At 41.0% G+C, this 18145-nt stretch overlaps 1 protein-coding gene across 3 annotated transcripts in view; it reads right to left on the bottom strand.

Moving 5' to 3' along the window:
* Positions 1–2947: 2947 nt before the first annotated feature.
* The window catches only part of PIBF1 (progesterone immunomodulatory binding factor 1), a 280353-nt gene continuing 265155 nt past the window's right edge, over positions 2948–18145 (bottom strand). For 2 of the 3 annotated variants that reach the window (XM_029055543.2, XM_029055551.1), the window contains exons 17-18: positions 16702–16857; positions 9971–10281 (exon numbers count right to left, since the gene is read on the bottom strand). In XM_029055543.2, coding sequence (XP_028911376.1) covers positions 10225–10281; positions 16702–16857 — 213 coding nt within the window. In that variant the 3' untranslated portion in view covers positions 9971–10224. Of the gene's footprint in view, positions 3124–9970; positions 10282–16701; positions 16858–18145 lie in introns of those variants that run through there. The other variant, XR_003756003.2, reaches the window with a different exon arrangement.

Raw genomic sequence — 18145 nt, 5'->3', positions numbered from 1 at the left:
TCGTATATACATAACATGGATCTGTTGAACCTACCCACTGTTTCAAGTTCTCCCCACAGTAGCCTATGTACAGCAACATTTAGACAGCTGCAGAAATCAAGGATATCATTGTTACTAGCTTCTTTTAAAACGTCTAGCGGTGACAGTAAATGAATAACATCGTGAAGGGTAGAAACTCCATTTTACCGAAAGCAAATTACCCGAAAAATCTTTGTGGTGGAAAAGGAAAAAGGAAAACTAATAATATGTGCATTTCGGATCGCAAAACTGCCTGTAACCTCATTTCCCAGCATGAGGTGTGCTTTATTTTCAAATTTAAATAACTTGCTCATTTAATCATTTGCTTTTCCCCATTATTACCACTATTTCCCCATTTCCCATTAAGTGGTTCAACCAAAGAGCTGCTTAAAACGGCAACTTCTGGTAACATTAATCGGGAACCTCGCCAACGGAGATGTTGTGTGCCGTTTTGCCGGGACAAAGAACTGAACTCTGTTTTAACCGTTTTAAGACTTATCAGGATCTCCAGATTGGAAATCCATTTAAACCCCAAGTGCGACCGTATAATATAACATAGGCCCTGTGAAAAGTCATTATGTTTTTCGGAGGGTGTCATATGTTGGATTTTCAGTGACACAAGAGAACTAATCAGGCAACCGAGATTGCTCTGGATGGACAGGGGTTTCAGTCACACTCCATTGTGTGGGATGGCACCCCAGCAATGTATTTAGATTAGCCTGTCGAGAATTTACCGAGGTGACAAAGAAAGGTAAGCTCCCTCCTGCTGCTGGTAAACACTAGCATTGTTCTTCATCCCTGCTGGCTCCCAGGGAATTCAATTCTGCAAAGCTCATTACTGCCATAATGAAAGAAATGCTACTAAATGACTTGGAATGTGCTAATTCGGTAAGGTTTAAATGATCTTGATATCAATTTTCTTTTTTTTTTTTTCAATGCTGGTTGCTACATAGAGGTGTGTCCTGCACATTTCTTTCACCTGGCTTTCAAGCCAGGCTTTTTAACTGGAGGAGCATTTAGGCCACTGTATCGATTGCCTGAGATTGGCTAGCAAGAGGATATCCAATAATTAAGGACGGATGGAAAAGAAACAAAAGATGATGATCACTTTCATACAACTATACATTTTGAAATTAAATATAATGAAGAGGAAAAAAAAAACCCCAAAGAAGAGAAACAAATCCCCCACAACTATGTGGGGTTAAAGGGACTTGGGGAATTATCTGGCCCAGGCCAAGATGATGAAACCCCTTTCAACCCTATCAATTTATTCCTTCTCATCCAATTTACTTCTTCATGCGGCAGTTTCCTCTTGTTCTAGCCTCAATAGAAATGGAGATGTGCTAACTGACATTTGCATAATCACCTTTATTCTTCTCAGCAAAATTGAACAATACCTAGAGAAGCTTGAGTTCTTGTTTTATCAGTGTTGTCTAGCTCTTGCTCTGCCCGCCCTTCCATATTAGGGTTATTTTCTGGATCCAATTAATCGGGTCGAGCTTGATGCTTTTAATAAAATAAAGCTTGTGAATCCTTTGACACGCGGGGTTAATTCTCTAAAAGAAAAATATTTTTACGCCTTTGGGCCTCTGATAATTGTGGTTACTAACTGGTCAGCAACCTCTAAAGCAGGCTTTGCTAAAATGGAAAACCTGAAAAAAAACCTTTCCAAGATCAGTAAGCTAAGATAACCACTTTGACCTACGTGAACATTTATGAAAACATTAATAATGATAGTTGTTAATTATACTGGATAATCTAAAATGATCTTTCTACTAATTAAGTTTGAAGGGAAGATTGAAAAGACCTTCAATAAAATGCTGTCACAAATTCCCTCCAAAAAAGCTTACCTGTAATTAAGCTGCATTTACAGATCTGATATTCCTTAAAAGAAGCATTAACATTACAAAGCTCAATTATTCATGGTCAAACAAAGTAAATTCTAGTTCTTTGATCAAAGCAGTATTCTCTTTTACAATTGTTATTTTTGAAGTATCTTCAAACGGAACAAACGCGCATTGTCTATGCAAACAGCGTATAGCTGTGGGCAAATTTGGTGTTTTCATGATCTGACCATTTTCCCACAGGGTTCAAACTTAGTATCAGTCAACTATTCCTCCTACTAGGGTTCAAAATTACCAAAGAATGATTAGTTTTCAGTACTACTGCTCTTGTCTATTTCTCATACATTTCGCATTTTCCAAAGCAATCTTCATAAACATTTGTAAATGACAGAAGGCAGAAATCCAAGGACCCAGCTGAAAAAGGCATAACTCGCTCATCTCTGGGAAACTCTGGGCAGGCTCAGTGATATGTGCTGGAAGGGTGAAATAGAACTAGAACTAATGCCCTAGATTTACAAGACAGATCACAGTTAAAAAATGAAACCAAATGCTAAATGACCTCACATAAATAAAAACCCTTCCCATATAATACAGTAAATATCTTTTCTTAAAAAATGCATCCAGCATTTTAACTGATAAATATGTAAAGAATAAAATTATGCACTGAAAATTCCAGTTTTTGAAGCTTGAAACTTTCAGCTTTGAACTGATTCTTCTCAAATTGAAGAAAACGCTAAATTTTGATGAACTAATTCTTATTAATTCTATGATTTCTCCCCAAAAAGTTTTTTTTTTACATTAGATCTTATTTGCATTTCTTTATGAAGATTTATTGAACAACTGCTCATTTCATTTTATGACTTCATCTTTATCAGGTATCTAAAAAACTGATAGACAGTCCCTGCTCACAGGGTTTGTTTGTCAAAGAGATACTGAACTGGAGATAGTACAGGTAACTTGGTAGGGGAGCTAGTGGGTAATCTTTCTCATTATTTTCTGTAGGCCTCAGGAAGTCACTTTTTCCTACCTCAAGAAAACTTTTTTTAAGACGGGGTTATTAAAGGACTAATATTAAAACAAATGACCAAATGCATGACTGGGTTTTATTAAATCGAGAGCATATGAGACAGGAGAATAGTGAAAGGAAAGCAGAAAGGCTGTTATTCAGGAGACAAAGGGTGGACAGTTGGAAATACCACAGAAGGCCAGGAGAGACTCTGAGGTTGAGCAGCATGATCTTACTAGCTGTTGACTGACTGGGCTGGAGGGAAAGAAAGAGGGGAAAATTATTAAAAGAAGGTTGAAATAGTAGAAGCATTTCACATTCAAGAAATTGTATTTAAATGACATGATGTAGAGATAAGGCAGGTGGCTATTGAATTTTTAGTAAAATTTGAATAGGTCCAAAGTATTGAAATTGGGAAACCATATAATAATAATAATAATAATGTTGGTATTTGTTAAGCGCTTACTATGTGCCGAGCACTGTTCTAAGCGCTGGGGTAGACATAGGGGAATCAGGTTGTCCCACGTGGGGCTCACAGTCTTGATCCCCATTTTACAGATGAGGGAACTGAGGCACAGAGAAGTTAAGTGACTTGCCCACAGTCACACAGCCGACAAGTGGCAGAGCTGGGATTCGAACTCATGAGCCCTGACTCCAAAGCCCATGCTCTTTCCACTGAGCCACGCTGGCTTCCAAACAACACTTCGGTAGTGATAGCCATGGGGAAGTTGAAATTTAATATTTATGAATCATTTCTTTAAATGAAATTTACTTCTGAAAATGACAAATTCGATAACCAGTGCTAAACAGGGCCCAACGGCTACTAAAATACTACCAAAAAATTTATCAACATCCAACCCTTTAATCAAGCCCACCATGGCCTAGTGGAAAGAACACAGAGTCAGAAGTCCTGGGTTTTAATCCTGGCTCCACCACTTGAATACTTTATGACCTTGTGCAAGTCCTTAACTTCTCGGTGCCTCAGTTACCTCATTTATAAATTGGGGATTAAGACTGTGAGCCCCTCGTAGGATATGGACTGTGACCAATCTGATTAGGTTGTATCTACCCCAGTGCTCAGTACAGTGTCTGGCACATAGTAAGCATTTAATGGATGCCATTAAAATAAACAACAACAACAAAAAAGCAAACAAACCTGGTATTAAGGCTACGCTTGGGGAAAACTCATAACAAAGACAACTGGGTGTGGCATGATGGAAAGAACACTGGCCTAAGAGTCAGAAGGACCTGGGTTCCAATCCCAAACTCTGCCATTTGTCTGGTGTGTGACCTTGGGCAAGTTACTTTACTCTGTGCCCCAGTTTCCTCATCTTTAAATAGGGATTAAATCCTCCTCCTTCTTAGACTGTGAGCTCCATTTGGGACAAGGACTGTGTCCAATTTGATCATCTTGTTTCTACTACAGTGCGTAGAATGGTGTGTGGCATAAAGTAAATGCTCAACAAATATTATTAATATGATTATTTTGCTCATATGAAAGTGTTCTTTTCAGATATGGACAGTGTTCAACGGTGGCTGAAGTGAATTCTTAATTTGAATACCTGCTGTGAGCTTTGTAACGTTTTCAAAGAAACAAATTTTGTTCATTCATCACTTATCAAATTTGCACTTATCAACCAATAGATGGTATGTCTTGAGCACTTATTGTGTGCTAAGTGCTTGGGGAAGTAGTTGTTCTTGTCTGTTCTTGTCTGTCCGTCTCCCCCGATTAGACTGTAAGCCCGTCAAACGGCAGGGACTGTCTCTATCTGTTGCCGACTTGTTCATCCCAAGCGCTTAGTACAGTGCTCTGCACATAGTAAGCGCTCAATAAATACTATTGAATGAATGAATGAATGAATGAATGAAAGTAGTAGACTGTGAGCTCCTTGCAGACAGGGACTGTCTCTCTTTATTGCTGTATTGTACTCTCCGAGTGTTTAGTACAGTGCTCTGCACACAGTGAGTGCTCAATAAATACAATGAATGAATGAACATGATCCCTGCCCACAGTCTGTAGGGGAGAGAGATATGAAAATACATTAAGCATAGGGGAAATAGTAGAGTATAAGTATAGGTACACGAGTGCTGTGGGGCTGGGGTGAGCAGTTAAGTACTTAAGGGATACAGAGTCAAATGCAGAGTTGACAGCAGAGGAGGGATTGAGAGGGGGAATGAGGGCTTAGTCAGGAAAGGCTTCTTGAAAATGTGATTTAAGGAGGGTTTTGAAGGTGGGGAGAGTTGTTAGACAACTGGATATGAAGCAGGAGGGCACGCCAGATCTGAGGATGTGGGCAAGGGTTCGATGTGGGGGGTGAGGTGGTAGAAGAGGTTAGAAGTACAAAGAGTAGGTTGGTGTCGGAGGAGCAGAGTCTATAGGTTGGGTTGTAGTAGATCAGTGAGGTAAGGCAGGAGGGGGCAAGCTGAAGCCAGTGCTTTTAAGCCAGTGGTAAGGAATTTCTGGTAGAGGTTGATGGTCAACCATTAGCCGTTTCTGAGGCGTGGGGAGATCATGACAACGGTTTTTCAGAAAAATGATCCACCCGGGCAGCAGAGTTAAGTATGGGCTGGAGTGGAGTGGAGAGAGACTGGTTGCGGGGAGGTCAGCAAAGAGGCTGATGCAGTAGTCAAAGCGGGTAACGATAAGTGCTTGGATCAGTTTGGATGGAAAAGAACATGCGGATTCTAGAGATCAATCAATGGCATTTCTTGAGTGCTTACTGTGTGCAGAGCACTGTATTAAGTGCTTCATTCATTCATTCATTCAATAGTATTTATTGAGCGCTTACTATGTGCAGAGCACTGTACTAAGCGCTTGGGATGAACAAGTCGGCAACAGATAGAGACAGTCCCTGCCGTTTGATGGGCTTACAGTCTAATCGGGGGAGACGGACAGACAAGAACAATGGCACTAAACAGCATCAAGGGGAAGAACATCTCGTAAAAACAATGGCAACTAAATAGAATCAAGGCGATGTACAATTCATTAACAAAATAAATAGGGTAACGAAAATATATACAGTTGAGCGGACAAGTACAGTGCTGTGGGGATGGGAAGGGAGAGGTGGAGGAGCAGAGGGAAAAGGGGAAAATGAGGCTTTAGCTGCGGAGAGGTAAAGGGGGGATGGCAGAGGGAGTAGAGGGGGAAGAGGAGCTCAGTCTGGGAAGGCCTCTTGGAGGAGGTGATTTTTAAGTAAGGTTTTGAAGAGGGAAAGAGAATCAGTTTGGCGGAGGTGAGGAGGGAGGGCGTTCCAGGACCGCGGGAGGACGTGACCCAGGGGTCGACGGCGGGATAGGCGAGACCGAGGGACGGAGAGGAGGTGGGCGGCAGAGGAGCGGAGCGTGCACAGAGTGGGCAGACAGATATATCAGACATATCAGATGGATAATTGCTCTCCCCCACTTATTGATGGCATATCTCCTCCAAGAAGCCTTCCCTAAGCCCTCATTTTCTTTTCTCCCACTCCCTTCGGTGTCCCTCTGACTTGCTCCCTCATTCATCCTCCCTCTCATCCCCACAACACATATGTTTACATCTAAAATTTATTTATATTTTAATGTATTTATCTATTTATGTATAGATGTATATTAATGTCTGTCTCTCCCTCTAGACTGTGGTCTCCTTGTGGGCAGAGAATATGTCTGTTTGTTGTTGTATTCTCCCAAACCCTTAGTACAGTGCTTTGCACACAGTAAGGGCTCAATAAATTCAATCGATTGATTGATTGGACATGTTCCCTGCCCACAATGACCTCAGAGTCTTCTAAAGTGGGAAACAGAAAATAAGATAAACAACTTATCTTGTTGTAAATCCAGATATTTACATATGAGTTGTGGAGCTGAGGGTGGGGTGAGTACCAAATACTCAAAAGATACATACAAATCCAGGTGCATAGAAAAGGGGGAAGGGAGAGGGAGTCAGGGAAAGAGGGCTTATTTGGGGAAGGCTTCTGGGAGGAGATGTGACAATGAAGGCATTCTTACGGTAGAAATATATAGTTAAGGTGAGGCTGAAGCAAAATGTACCGGAGGACCTACTTGTGGAATTTGATCAACTGGGACACCCACCCACTGAACTCTACTTTTTCCTTTGGATGTAACATTTAGGGGGACTAAATTGAGGATTCACACTCATACGTGTAAACCTCTAAACCTCCTATTAGGTTGAAATCTTATGGGTAGAGATGGGTTCTCTCATTCACTTTAAGAGGACAGTGCTTGAGAAGTAAGCAAGCAAGAGAAGCTGCATGGCTTAAGAAAAGCAGCCCAGTGGAAAGAACATGGGCCTGGGAATCAGAGGAACTGGGTTCTAAACTTGGCTCTGCCATGTGACCTTGGACACGTCACTTCACTTCTTTGTGCCTCAGTTACCTCATCTGTCAAATGGAGATTAGAGACTTTGAACCCCATGTGGGACATGCATTATGTCCAACCTGATTATCCTACATCTACCCCAGTGCTTAGTAATGAGTGCTATTCACTAAGCATTTACTATGAGCCAAGCACTGTACTAAGCACTGGGGTAGATACAAGATGATCAGGTCCCACATGGGGTATCCAGTCTAAGTAAGAGGGAGAGCAGGAATTGAATCCGCATTTCTCAGATGAGGAACTGAGGCACAGAGAAGTGAAGTGACTTCCACAAAGTCTCAAAGCAGGTACATGGCAGAACGAGATTGGTACCCTGGGCCTCTGACTCCTGGGCTCAGGCTCTTTCCACTAAGTTCTTAACAAATACCATTTTTAAAAAGTGCTCTGCCCACAGTAAGTGCTCAGTAAAAACCATTGATTGATTGGCTGACTGACTGTTTTCAAGGCCCTGGTTGGAAGGAACCCCAAGAAAAAGATTGAATCTTTTCTCATACGTTACTTGCGGCTCTCAGCAATAACTGTACCCATGTTTAACCCCCTCCATATTCTACAGTTTACTCTCCCCACCTTCAGAGCCTTATTAAATCTCCAAGAGGTCTTTACCAACTAAGCTCTCATTTCCTCTTCTCTCGTTTCCTCCTGTGTCACCCTTGAGCTTGTATTTTCACCTTCTATTGACCCACCCTCAGCCTCACAGCATTTAGGTACATATCTGTCATTTATTTATTTATATCAATATCCATTTCACCCTCTAGACTGCTGTGGGCAGGGAACATGTCTACCAACTCCTTTATATTGAACTCTTCCAAGAGCTTATTTCAGCATTCTGCACACAGTAAGTGCTCAGTAAATGTGATTCCTCGCTTGCTTGACTAATTAAACTCTGAGAACTATGAGACAAAGGCTTCTTTACTTTCATGCTATAAAATTGCAAACACTGCTGAATTCTTTCCCCTTGGAATTTCAGGAGAATCTAGAATAAGGAATGTTTAGTCAGAGCTCCCCATCACCTGATCTTGCTGTTGCCACTATTTCTTCCCAGGCCTCCAGATTTCCACTATCTGTCTCCATACGTGCCAATACCTGGCGGCATCTCTCCGAGGACTCACTTATAACTTAATGTCACCTGCACACAGTAAGTGTTTAATAAATACGATTGAATGAATGAAATGCAAATGCGGTGAGCATCCCTTAAAACAGAAGCGACCTAGGAAGACCTCGGTTGGAATATATGGTTCTTACGAACATAGAGAACGAGGTATTCTGACTTTCCGTGGTCTCTCCAAACTATATGGGCCGAGTCTCAGCCCTGCACGTTGTCCTCACCCAGTGCTTTAAGTTCTCTCTCTGGAAAGGATTTGAGATTGCTGGAACCATGAGCTCTTCATTATTCCCCTATCTGCCCTCCTCTCTGCGTCTTCGACTCTGCATTTGGCTGTGCAACCATTAATCACTTTGGCGCTCACCCCAGCCTCTCGGCACTTATGTACAATATCCTTAAAACTCTGGTATTTCCTGAATCTGTTGTATTGTACTCTCCCACGTGCTTAGTACAGTGGTCTGTACACAGTAAGATTCAACGGATACCATTGATTGATTAATCGATCTGTACCTTATCATAATGGCTGTTTCCCCCTGTAGACGAAGCTCCTTGTGGGCAGGGATAGTAACAGCCGACTCTTTTGTTGTGTACTTTCCCAAGGGCTTACTATAATTGTCCTGTAGTCAGTCAGTTGTATTTATTGAGTGCTCACTGCATGCAGAGCACTGGATAAGTACTTGGGGAAGTCCATTAGAACAACAGAACAGACACTTTCACTCTGTGCATAGTAAGTTCTCAGGAAATGCCACCTATTGGTTGTTTGGAGGCAGAAAAGGAGAGAGACAGGGCGACAGGAAGGTGGACAGAATCATAAGTGCCCTTGCTCATAAGGCCAAACAAACTTCTTCCCATCTACCCCTTCAGGTTCATCTCTCATACAAACATTATTCCAATCTCAATCATTTTCACATATACCTCCATCCACGGTCAGTCCTCAATCCTTAATAATAATAATTACGGTATTTGTTAAGCACTTGCTACGTGCTGGACACTGTATTAAGAGCTGGTCTGGATACAAGCAAATCAGGGTGGACACAATCCCTGGCCCATGTGCGGCTCACAGTCTCAATTCCCATTTTACAGATGAGGGAACCAAGGTATGGAGAAGTGAAGTGCTTTTCCAAGGTCACACAGCAGACAGCACCCTTTTCACCTTTGCATAGATACTCTTACTCACAAACATCTCCCTAAGTTGTGATGGGCTTGGAAGCAAATATTTCATAGACACTGTCAATCAATTGGTGGCAGAACCAGTTTGGGAATCCTCTACCTGGCCCATCTCCCCTCTTCTCCTCCCAAGATGTGGGCTTCCTGATATTTCTTCCTGGCTGTGGTGACCCATAGATGCTCAGGCCAACACCCTGATTTCTTCAATATGTTTCTCTTAGACTATGGTTATATGAAATATCAGAATCAAATAGAAGTAAAAGATAGCAACCAATATTCCTTTCAATCGCATTAAACACTAATGGGGTCGGGGGGGTCACAAAAAACTGTTCATTTTTTAAGGAGGATGGCCTCATGTTAATCCTAAAATATTTAACTCTCCAAATTTGCCAGGCCAGAAAAATTTCAAGAATGTGCTGTCAAGTGCGGCATCCAACAAAAATATTTAGATTATGTCTAATAGAAATAGAACAACTGTAAAATGCTTTTATTCGCCTCAGTCATAAATACAGAGTACACTTTAATTTATTATTCTGTATCAAAATAGATGCAAATCAAAAATGAAATATCCTCTCTTCTAATCTCTACACATTTGAATAATTATGCTAAACTATTTGGTATAATTTAAATGTAAAAATATAGTTAAAATAACCTCAAGTGATCTGTTCTGAAGCAAAAAGAACAGGATTTATTCTTCGGAGAAAACTTCAAAAACATTATGCTGTTTTTTTGTGTTTCAGTTTCATAGGCCAGTCAGGTGCTTCTTTGTTTGTCTGTAAAACAAAAGAATATCCACATTGAAAAATGTAATAATTTCAAAGACAAAAGGCCAGCTTACATGCCATTTTGAATTACAATTGTCCTGGAATAAATTTTCTCAACTTGAAAGCAATGAAAGTCTAAGAACAAAGGGATGTACCAACATGTCAACTCTAAAAAAATGGAGAAGTCCTATTTCATTGCCCTTATTGCCAAAAGTCTTCCATTTCAGCTGAAATGTATTCCTTCTGATTAGTGTTTCATGTCTTAAAAGGAAGTCTTCTCCTTCCTACATGAAATGATTTACTTCTTTTAGTTCTACATCTTGGATGATCTGGCTTACAGACGGCAACTGACCTGTGAGATACAGCTCCAGAAGCACAATTGCCAAAACAATCCTCTTTTCTAGTACATTCTCAGTGTAAATCTCAATTTTTTCTAGCGTTTAAAATAGGTCAGAATGAATAGCTTCACAAAAGTAGTACCAGAGCTCAAATCAATGATATTTATTGAGCACTTGCTGAGTGCCAAGCTCTGTACTAAGGGCTTGGGAGGGTAACATACAATGGAGCTGGAAGACACATTCCCTGCCTACAAAGGAGCTTACAGAAAAGAGGGTTTTTTTAAATTTTTTCCTCAGGTTGAAGCATATGTTCGTACTTCCCCAAGAGCTTAGAACAGTGCTTTGCACACAGTAAGCGCTCTATAAAAATGATTGAATGAATGAACATGTTTTTATCAGGGTACAAAATAACATTGGTGACTAGCACTTGCTGCTATTTCCTGGCAGAAATTTTATGGATAACGCAAAAATGGTTGATTACTGTTTGGTTCCATTTGAATATCCCCAACTATCCTGCAACAGAATATTTCCATTTAGTTTCGATCATATGTCTACGGCAAGTACTCATGTGATTCTTAACCTCTTGAGGGACAGGGACTTAGTCCAAACTGATCAGAGGACCTGGATTCTACTCCCAGCTCTGCTACTTGCCTTGGGCAGGTCACTTAACTTCTCTTTGCCTCAGTTTCCTCATCTGTTAAAAGGGGATTAAATACCTGTTTTCCTTCCTGCTTAACGCTGTGAGCCCCATATGGGTCAGGATCTGTGTCAGGCCTGATTAACTTGCGTCTAACTGATAGCGTAGTTGAGTGGTTGGCACGTGGTGAGCACTTAGCAAATATCAATTTTTAAAATATTATTATTATTATTATTATGTGCTATGTGACTTTTCTATTTCTTGCTTTTGGATCATTTGAAACAATTTTACAAATTATTAGAATGCTGAAGCAATGATAATTGCCGGAAAAGTACATACTCCTCTTACCCGCCACCAGATACCAGAACTCCTCTTGATGGGGTTATCAAAACTCCTAACCCATTAGCTATTCATTCATTCATTTATTCAATCATATTTATTGGGAGTTTACTGTGTGCAGAGCATTCTACAATCGATTGTTGGGTACGGACTGTCTCTATTTGTTGCTGAACTGTACTTTCCAAGTGCTTAGTACAGTGCTCTGCACATAGTAAGAGCTCAATAAACACAATTGAGTGAATGAATGAATGAAAGTACAATTGAACAATAAACAATCCCTGCCCAAACCGGGCTTACAGTCTAGAAGGGGGGAGACAAGCATCAAAACAAGGAAACAGGCATCAATAAAAATGGAATTATAGCAATATACACACATACGTAAGTGCTGTGGGGTGGCGGGGGAAGAACAAAGGGAGCGAGTCGAGGTGACGCGGAAGGGAGGGGGAGCTGAGGAAAGGGGGGGTGCTTAGTCTGGGAAGTCCTCTTGGAAGAGGTGAGCCTTCAGTAGGGCTCTGAAGGGGGGGAAGAGTGATTGGCATATGTGAGGAGGGAGGGCATTCCAGGCCAGAGGTAGGACATGGGCCAGGGGTCGACAGAGGGACAGGTAAGATTGAGGCACAGTGAGAAGGTTAGCACCTGCATCAGCACCAGAACCAGCACAAGTGAGGAGGTGAACTGTTGGGTTTTTAGTGACTATGCAGATAACCAAACTGGTCAAGTGTTAACTGGTTTACTGTAGCTTGTGCCCGACCTCTCAGCTGCCTTCAACACTGTCGAAAACCCCCTTCTCCTGGAAACGTTATCCAACTTTGGCTTCACAAACAATGTCCTCTACTGTTTCTCCTCCTACCTCTCTGGCTGCTCATTCTCAAACTCTTTTGTAGACTCCTCCTCTTCCTCCCACCTGCTAACTGTGGGGATCCCTTAAGGTTCAGTTCTGGTCTCCTTCCATTCTCCATCTACACCTACTCCCTTGGAGAACTCATTTGCTCCGATGGCTTCTGTTACCATCTTTATGTGGATAATTCCCAAATATACATCTCCAGTCCTGATATCTTTCATACTCTGCAGTCTTGCATTTCCTCCTGCCTTCAGGACATCTCTACTTGAATGTCCTGCCCACATCTCAAATTGAACGTGTCCAAAGCAGAAGTCCTTTTCTTCCCATCCGAACTCTATCCTCCCCTTGACTTTCCCATCACTATAGAGAACGCACCACCCTCCATCCTCTATAACCCTGGTGTTTCCTTGACTCATCTCTCTTACCCACCCCCATATTCAGTGTCACCATCCTGTCAGTTCGACCTTCATAATATTGCTAAAATCCACCCTTTCTTCTCCATCCAAACTGCTACCATGTTAATCCAAGGATTTACCCTATCTTGCCTTGATTACTGCATCAGTCTCATTTCTGACCTCCCTGCCTCCTGTCTCTTCCAATTCCAGTTCATACACCACTCTGCTCACGGATCATTTTTCTACAAAACTGTTCAGCTCATTCCTCACGAACCTCCAGTGGTTGCCCATCCAAATCCTCATCAAACAGAAACACCTTACCTTAAGCTTTAAAGTACTCAATCGCCCTGCTCCCCCCTTCCTTATCTCCTCGATTCCCTAGTACAACCCAACCCGCACACTTGGCTCCTCTAATGCCAACCTATTCACTATACCTCCATATCATCTATCTCTCCGCCGACCTCTCGCCCACATTCTGCCTCTGGAACGGCCTCCCTCTTCATATCTGACAATCACTCTCCCTGCATTCAAAGCCTTATTAAAAGCACCTTCTCCTTCAAGAGACCTTCCCTGACTATGCCCTCATTTCCTCTTCTCCCACTCCCTTCCGTGTCATCCTTGCACTTGGCTTTGCACCCTTTATTCACCCCTCCCTCGGCCACACAGCATTTATGTACATATCAGTAAATCATTCATATTCATGTCTGTATCACCCTCTGGACTATAAATTTGTCGTTGGGTAGGGAACTTATCTCTCACCTCTGTTATTCTGTACTCTCCCAAGCATTTGGTACAGTGCTCTGTACACAGTAAGTGCTCAATAAATAGGATTGATTGAGTGATTAATTTATTGATGGTTCTATGGGTTGACTTTTAGTTTGATGTGCTGGGAAGGTCTAAATACGTTTCTTAATTTACTTATTTTTAGATTCAGCACTAAAGGAGAACAATTAACAAATCAAATCAGTGAAATAACTTTGTGACAAATAAAAAATGTTGACGGATTTCTATTCCAGCTACCAAATTGTATGACTATTAAATCTTGCTCTTTAATCAATCAGTGGTATATGTTGAGCACTTACTGGGTGCGGAGCGCTGTCCTACGGGTTTTTTAATTTATCCAAGAAGAAATTATCCCATAACAAACAACCGATATCAAGATGGAGGGAATACAGTCAGAAAAGTATTCTGTTACTTTTCTTATGCCATCTAGTCGTTTCTGACCCATAGCGACACCATGGACACATTTCTCCCAGGACACTCCTCTCTCCAACTGTGATCGTTCTGGTAGAGTATCCATAGAGCTTTCTTGGTAAAAATACAGAAGTGGTTTACCACTGCCACCTTCCGCGAAGTCAATTTGAGTCTCCACCCTTGACTCTCTCCCATGCCGGTGCTGCCCGCAAAGGTGCGTTTTGACTTGTAGCAGATTGCCTTCCGCTGCCCAAGCTAGAAATGGAATGGGTAGGCCTCTGCTTGACTCTCCCTCCTGTAGCCAAGACTGGTAGAGTACTGGAAACTCTCCAGGTGCAACCTTGAGAGGGGATTCTGTTACTAGAGATAGAAAATCTTCAAAAGACTAACTTTTGGAGATTTTTAAACAATAGTTTCCTACTTTAAAGACAACAGTGATTAGGATTGTTTTATCTTTTATTATTTTTTCTTTATGCTCCAAATTCTCTATTCCTGATTTCGAGTCCAGCTTTCCTTTCCGGAAGAGAACTTGGATTTTTATATGAAACAGGATGGAGGGTTTCAAAGAATTGTAATTGAAGAAGGTTCCTCCGTTACTATCCCTCGGCTTTGTTACAGGAAGAGCCATTTGCCTTGTGAGCAATGGACCCAGACTTGAGGAAACGGTCCTAAATGGCAGCCTTAAGGGCTGAGTTTGGGAAAAAGGAAGAACGTCTTCACGTTAAGGATTGTTGAACATTGGAGTGGATTACAAATGGGGCTGGTTAAATCGCCTTTGCCAAAATCTTTAAACACAGACTAAGATATCCATCTGAACAGGGAGGTACAGGTGTAGTACTGCCTGAAGGCATAGAGATAGACTAGATGACCTTTCAAGAACCCCTTGAGCCTTATGACTTCAAGTTATAAACACTACAGGTAAACAGTTTCTTCCGGGTTAAAGAGATGCAAACAAGGAATGGGGTAGAAATTGAAAGACCGGAGATGGAGTGTTCTTCCTTTTTCTCTATATCCCCATCTGTTTTCCCTTTTTCTACTCTGCTCTGTCTCATTCTTATTACTTACTCCTTCTTTTCTTTTCTTTTTTTTGAATAGTACCTTAAATTTGAAGTGCTGCCATTTTTTTCCAGAGCCCCTTCATGGTCATTATCTCATATAATCTCACATCATCTCTGTGAGCTACAGGCGAGTAGTGTCATCATTTTACAATGATTTTTTTCTTTTTTTTGAAGAAGTACTATGGCCTAGTGGACAGAGGACCAGCCCGGGACTCAGTGGGCCCTGGATTCTAGTACCAGCTCCAACACTGTCTACTGTGTGACCTTGGGTAAGTCACTTAACTTCTTTTTGCTTTAACTTCTCAGTTACCTCTCTGTAAAATGGGAATTAAGACTATGTCCACATAGGACAGGGACACTATGTCCAATTTGATTAGCTTTTATCTACCCCAAGACTTAGTACAGTGCCAGACATATAGTAAATGCTTAACAAATACCATTTAAAAAATGAAGATATTTAAGAACAGGGAGGCTAATCATTTGCCTGAAATTACTCATTATAGGTTTGTGGGACAAGCATCTAGCTCAGGTCTACTGGCTCCCACCCATGCTCTTTCCAATAGGTAACACATTTGAGAAGCAGCGTGGTCAAATGGAAAGAGCACTAGAAGTCAGGGGATCTGGGTTCTAATCCTGTCTCACCACATATCTGCTGTGTGACCAAAGGCAAGTCACTTAACTTCTCTGAGTCTCCGTTCCCTTATCTGAAAAATAGGGATTCAATATTTGTTCTCCCTCCTAATTAGACTGAGTCCCATGTGAGACTTGACTATCTTATATCTACCCTGCTTAGTACAGTGCTTGGCACACAGTAAGCACTTAACTAATACCACAAGCATGATATTTGCTAAACACTTACTATGTGCCAAGCACTGTTCTAAGCACTGGAGTAGATACAAGGTAATCAGTTGTCCCATATAGGGCTCACAGTCTTAATCCCCATTTTACAGAGGAGGTAACTGAGGCACAGAGAAGTCAAGTGACTTGCCCAAAGTCACACAGCTGACAAGTGGCGGAGCTGGGATTAGAACCCACGACCTCTGACTCCCAAGCTCGGGTTCTTTCCACTATGCCATGCTGCTTCTCACACTGCCTCCCAAGGTTGCCTACCCCATCTCTTCTTTATCTAATTTCACCCTACATTTATTTTCCGTTTAACAATGGGAGACTCTGAACTGAAATTGGATATTTTGGAAAATGAAAATTTTCCCCTTCAGTGGTCCCAAGTTTCAAAATACAAACGATAACATTGAAGTATCCTTACACATTGAACGTTCTTCAGATTTCTTCAAATTGCCTGTCAATATAGATGTTCTTTGCATTCAAAGAAGAACCACTGACAGTGGACAGTAAATAATCCCTTTACGTAGCTGTCCATCTCAGAGTTGTCTTGGGTTATAAATCCCTATAGGGCACTTTGATTGATTGATTTTTAATCCACTTTGAACAGTACCTCGCTTGATGCCTTGGGCAGATGTCTTCAAAAGTAAAATAGATCAAAACATATGGAAGACATGAGAAATGATGTCATTTTACATCATGTAAGGGGATGATGTAACTTTACATTACAGTTATATGAAAATTAGAGTTGTACACCAAAATTCTAGGTCACTAGTATTGTACTTACAAACAAAGTTGGTTTGGGTAAAAATATATTTTCTTCTCCATGTTCTAGAATCATATTGATTTCTGGTTTTGATTTCTGGTTGTCATTCACAATGCTTGGTTCTCCTTGGCCCTTACTACGAAGATTAATTAGTATTTGTTTCATTGCTGCCAATTCCTGTTAATAAAACAAAAAACAAAAATGAGAAAACTGTTAATAATCGGTTCTGAAACTGGCAAATGATTACTTTGAGAGATTTATTTTTAACTATCATCAATAGATAGAAAGGTGTCAAAGTATTTCCATCAATCAATGGTACTTTCTAAGCATTTAGTTTGTACAGAGTGCTGTACTAAACATTTGGGAGAGTACAATATAGTTGGTAGATACGATTCTCAAGAGTTAAAGACATAATAATAATTTATTTATTGTATTAACTATATTATATTAATATAAACTCTTGCATATATTTTAGTTATATAATAATATAAAATACAATGAAAATATTTTATGCAAACATATTTTGTTCATCATTACCTCTTTCAGATCCTATTAGGAGAATCGACGTGGCTCAATGGAGAGTATGAACCTGGGCGTTAGAGGATCTGGGTTCTAATTCCAGCCTCACTACTTTCTTGCTGTGTGACCATGTGCAAGTTACTTATCTTTGCCTCTGTTTCCTCATCTGTAATGTGGGATTTGATCACCTGTTCTCCCTTCCTTTTTAGACTGTGAGCCCTTTGTGGAACAGAGACTGGGTGTGATCTGATATTTTTGTATTTATACCAGCGCATAATATGCTAGGCATATACTAGGTCTTAACAAATGTCATTGTTATTAACTTAGCCTTGGCAAAGCCCACATAACCAGTTTCAATACAGTGGGTTCTTTTCAGTAGCTAATTCCTGAAATCATATAGGCTGACTATTCTGTTATTTTTCTAGATCAGCTGCCTTTTCCTCTTTCTCCCTTTTGTGTTTGGTTTATGATCATTTCACTGCTCACTCACATTTTTTTTAATGGTATTTGTTAAGTGCTTACTATGTGCCAAGCACTGTTCTAAGTGCTGGGGTGTCTACAAGATACTTGTCCCGCTTGGTGCTCAGAGTTTTAATCCCCATTTTACAGATGAAGTGAGGCCCAGAGAAGTGCAGTGAGTAGCGTCTATCTGCCTGGCACATAGTATGCGCTTAACAAATAGCTTTAAAAAAAGTTATTCTTGACCTCTAAAACCATGGATAATGAGGAGTCAGCATGGCTTAGTGGAAAGAGCTCAGGCTTGGGAATCAGAGATCATCAGTTCTAATTCCGGCACCACCACCTGTCAGCTGTGTGACTTTGGGCAAGTTGCTTAACTTCTCTGTGCCTCAGTTACCTCATCTATAAAATGGGGATTAAGACTGTGAGCCCCATGTGGGACAACCTGATTACCTTGTATCTACTCCAGTGCTTAGAATAGTGCTTG

Source organism: Ornithorhynchus anatinus, chromosome 2 (genome assembly GCF_004115215.2).
Source record: "Ornithorhynchus anatinus isolate Pmale09 chromosome 2, mOrnAna1.pri.v4, whole genome shotgun sequence".
Classification (NCBI taxonomy): Eukaryota; Metazoa; Chordata; class Mammalia; order Monotremata; family Ornithorhynchidae; genus Ornithorhynchus; species Ornithorhynchus anatinus.
The sequence above is the reverse complement of the archived record's forward strand: the minus strand, read 5'-3'. Positions and strand labels throughout refer to the sequence as shown.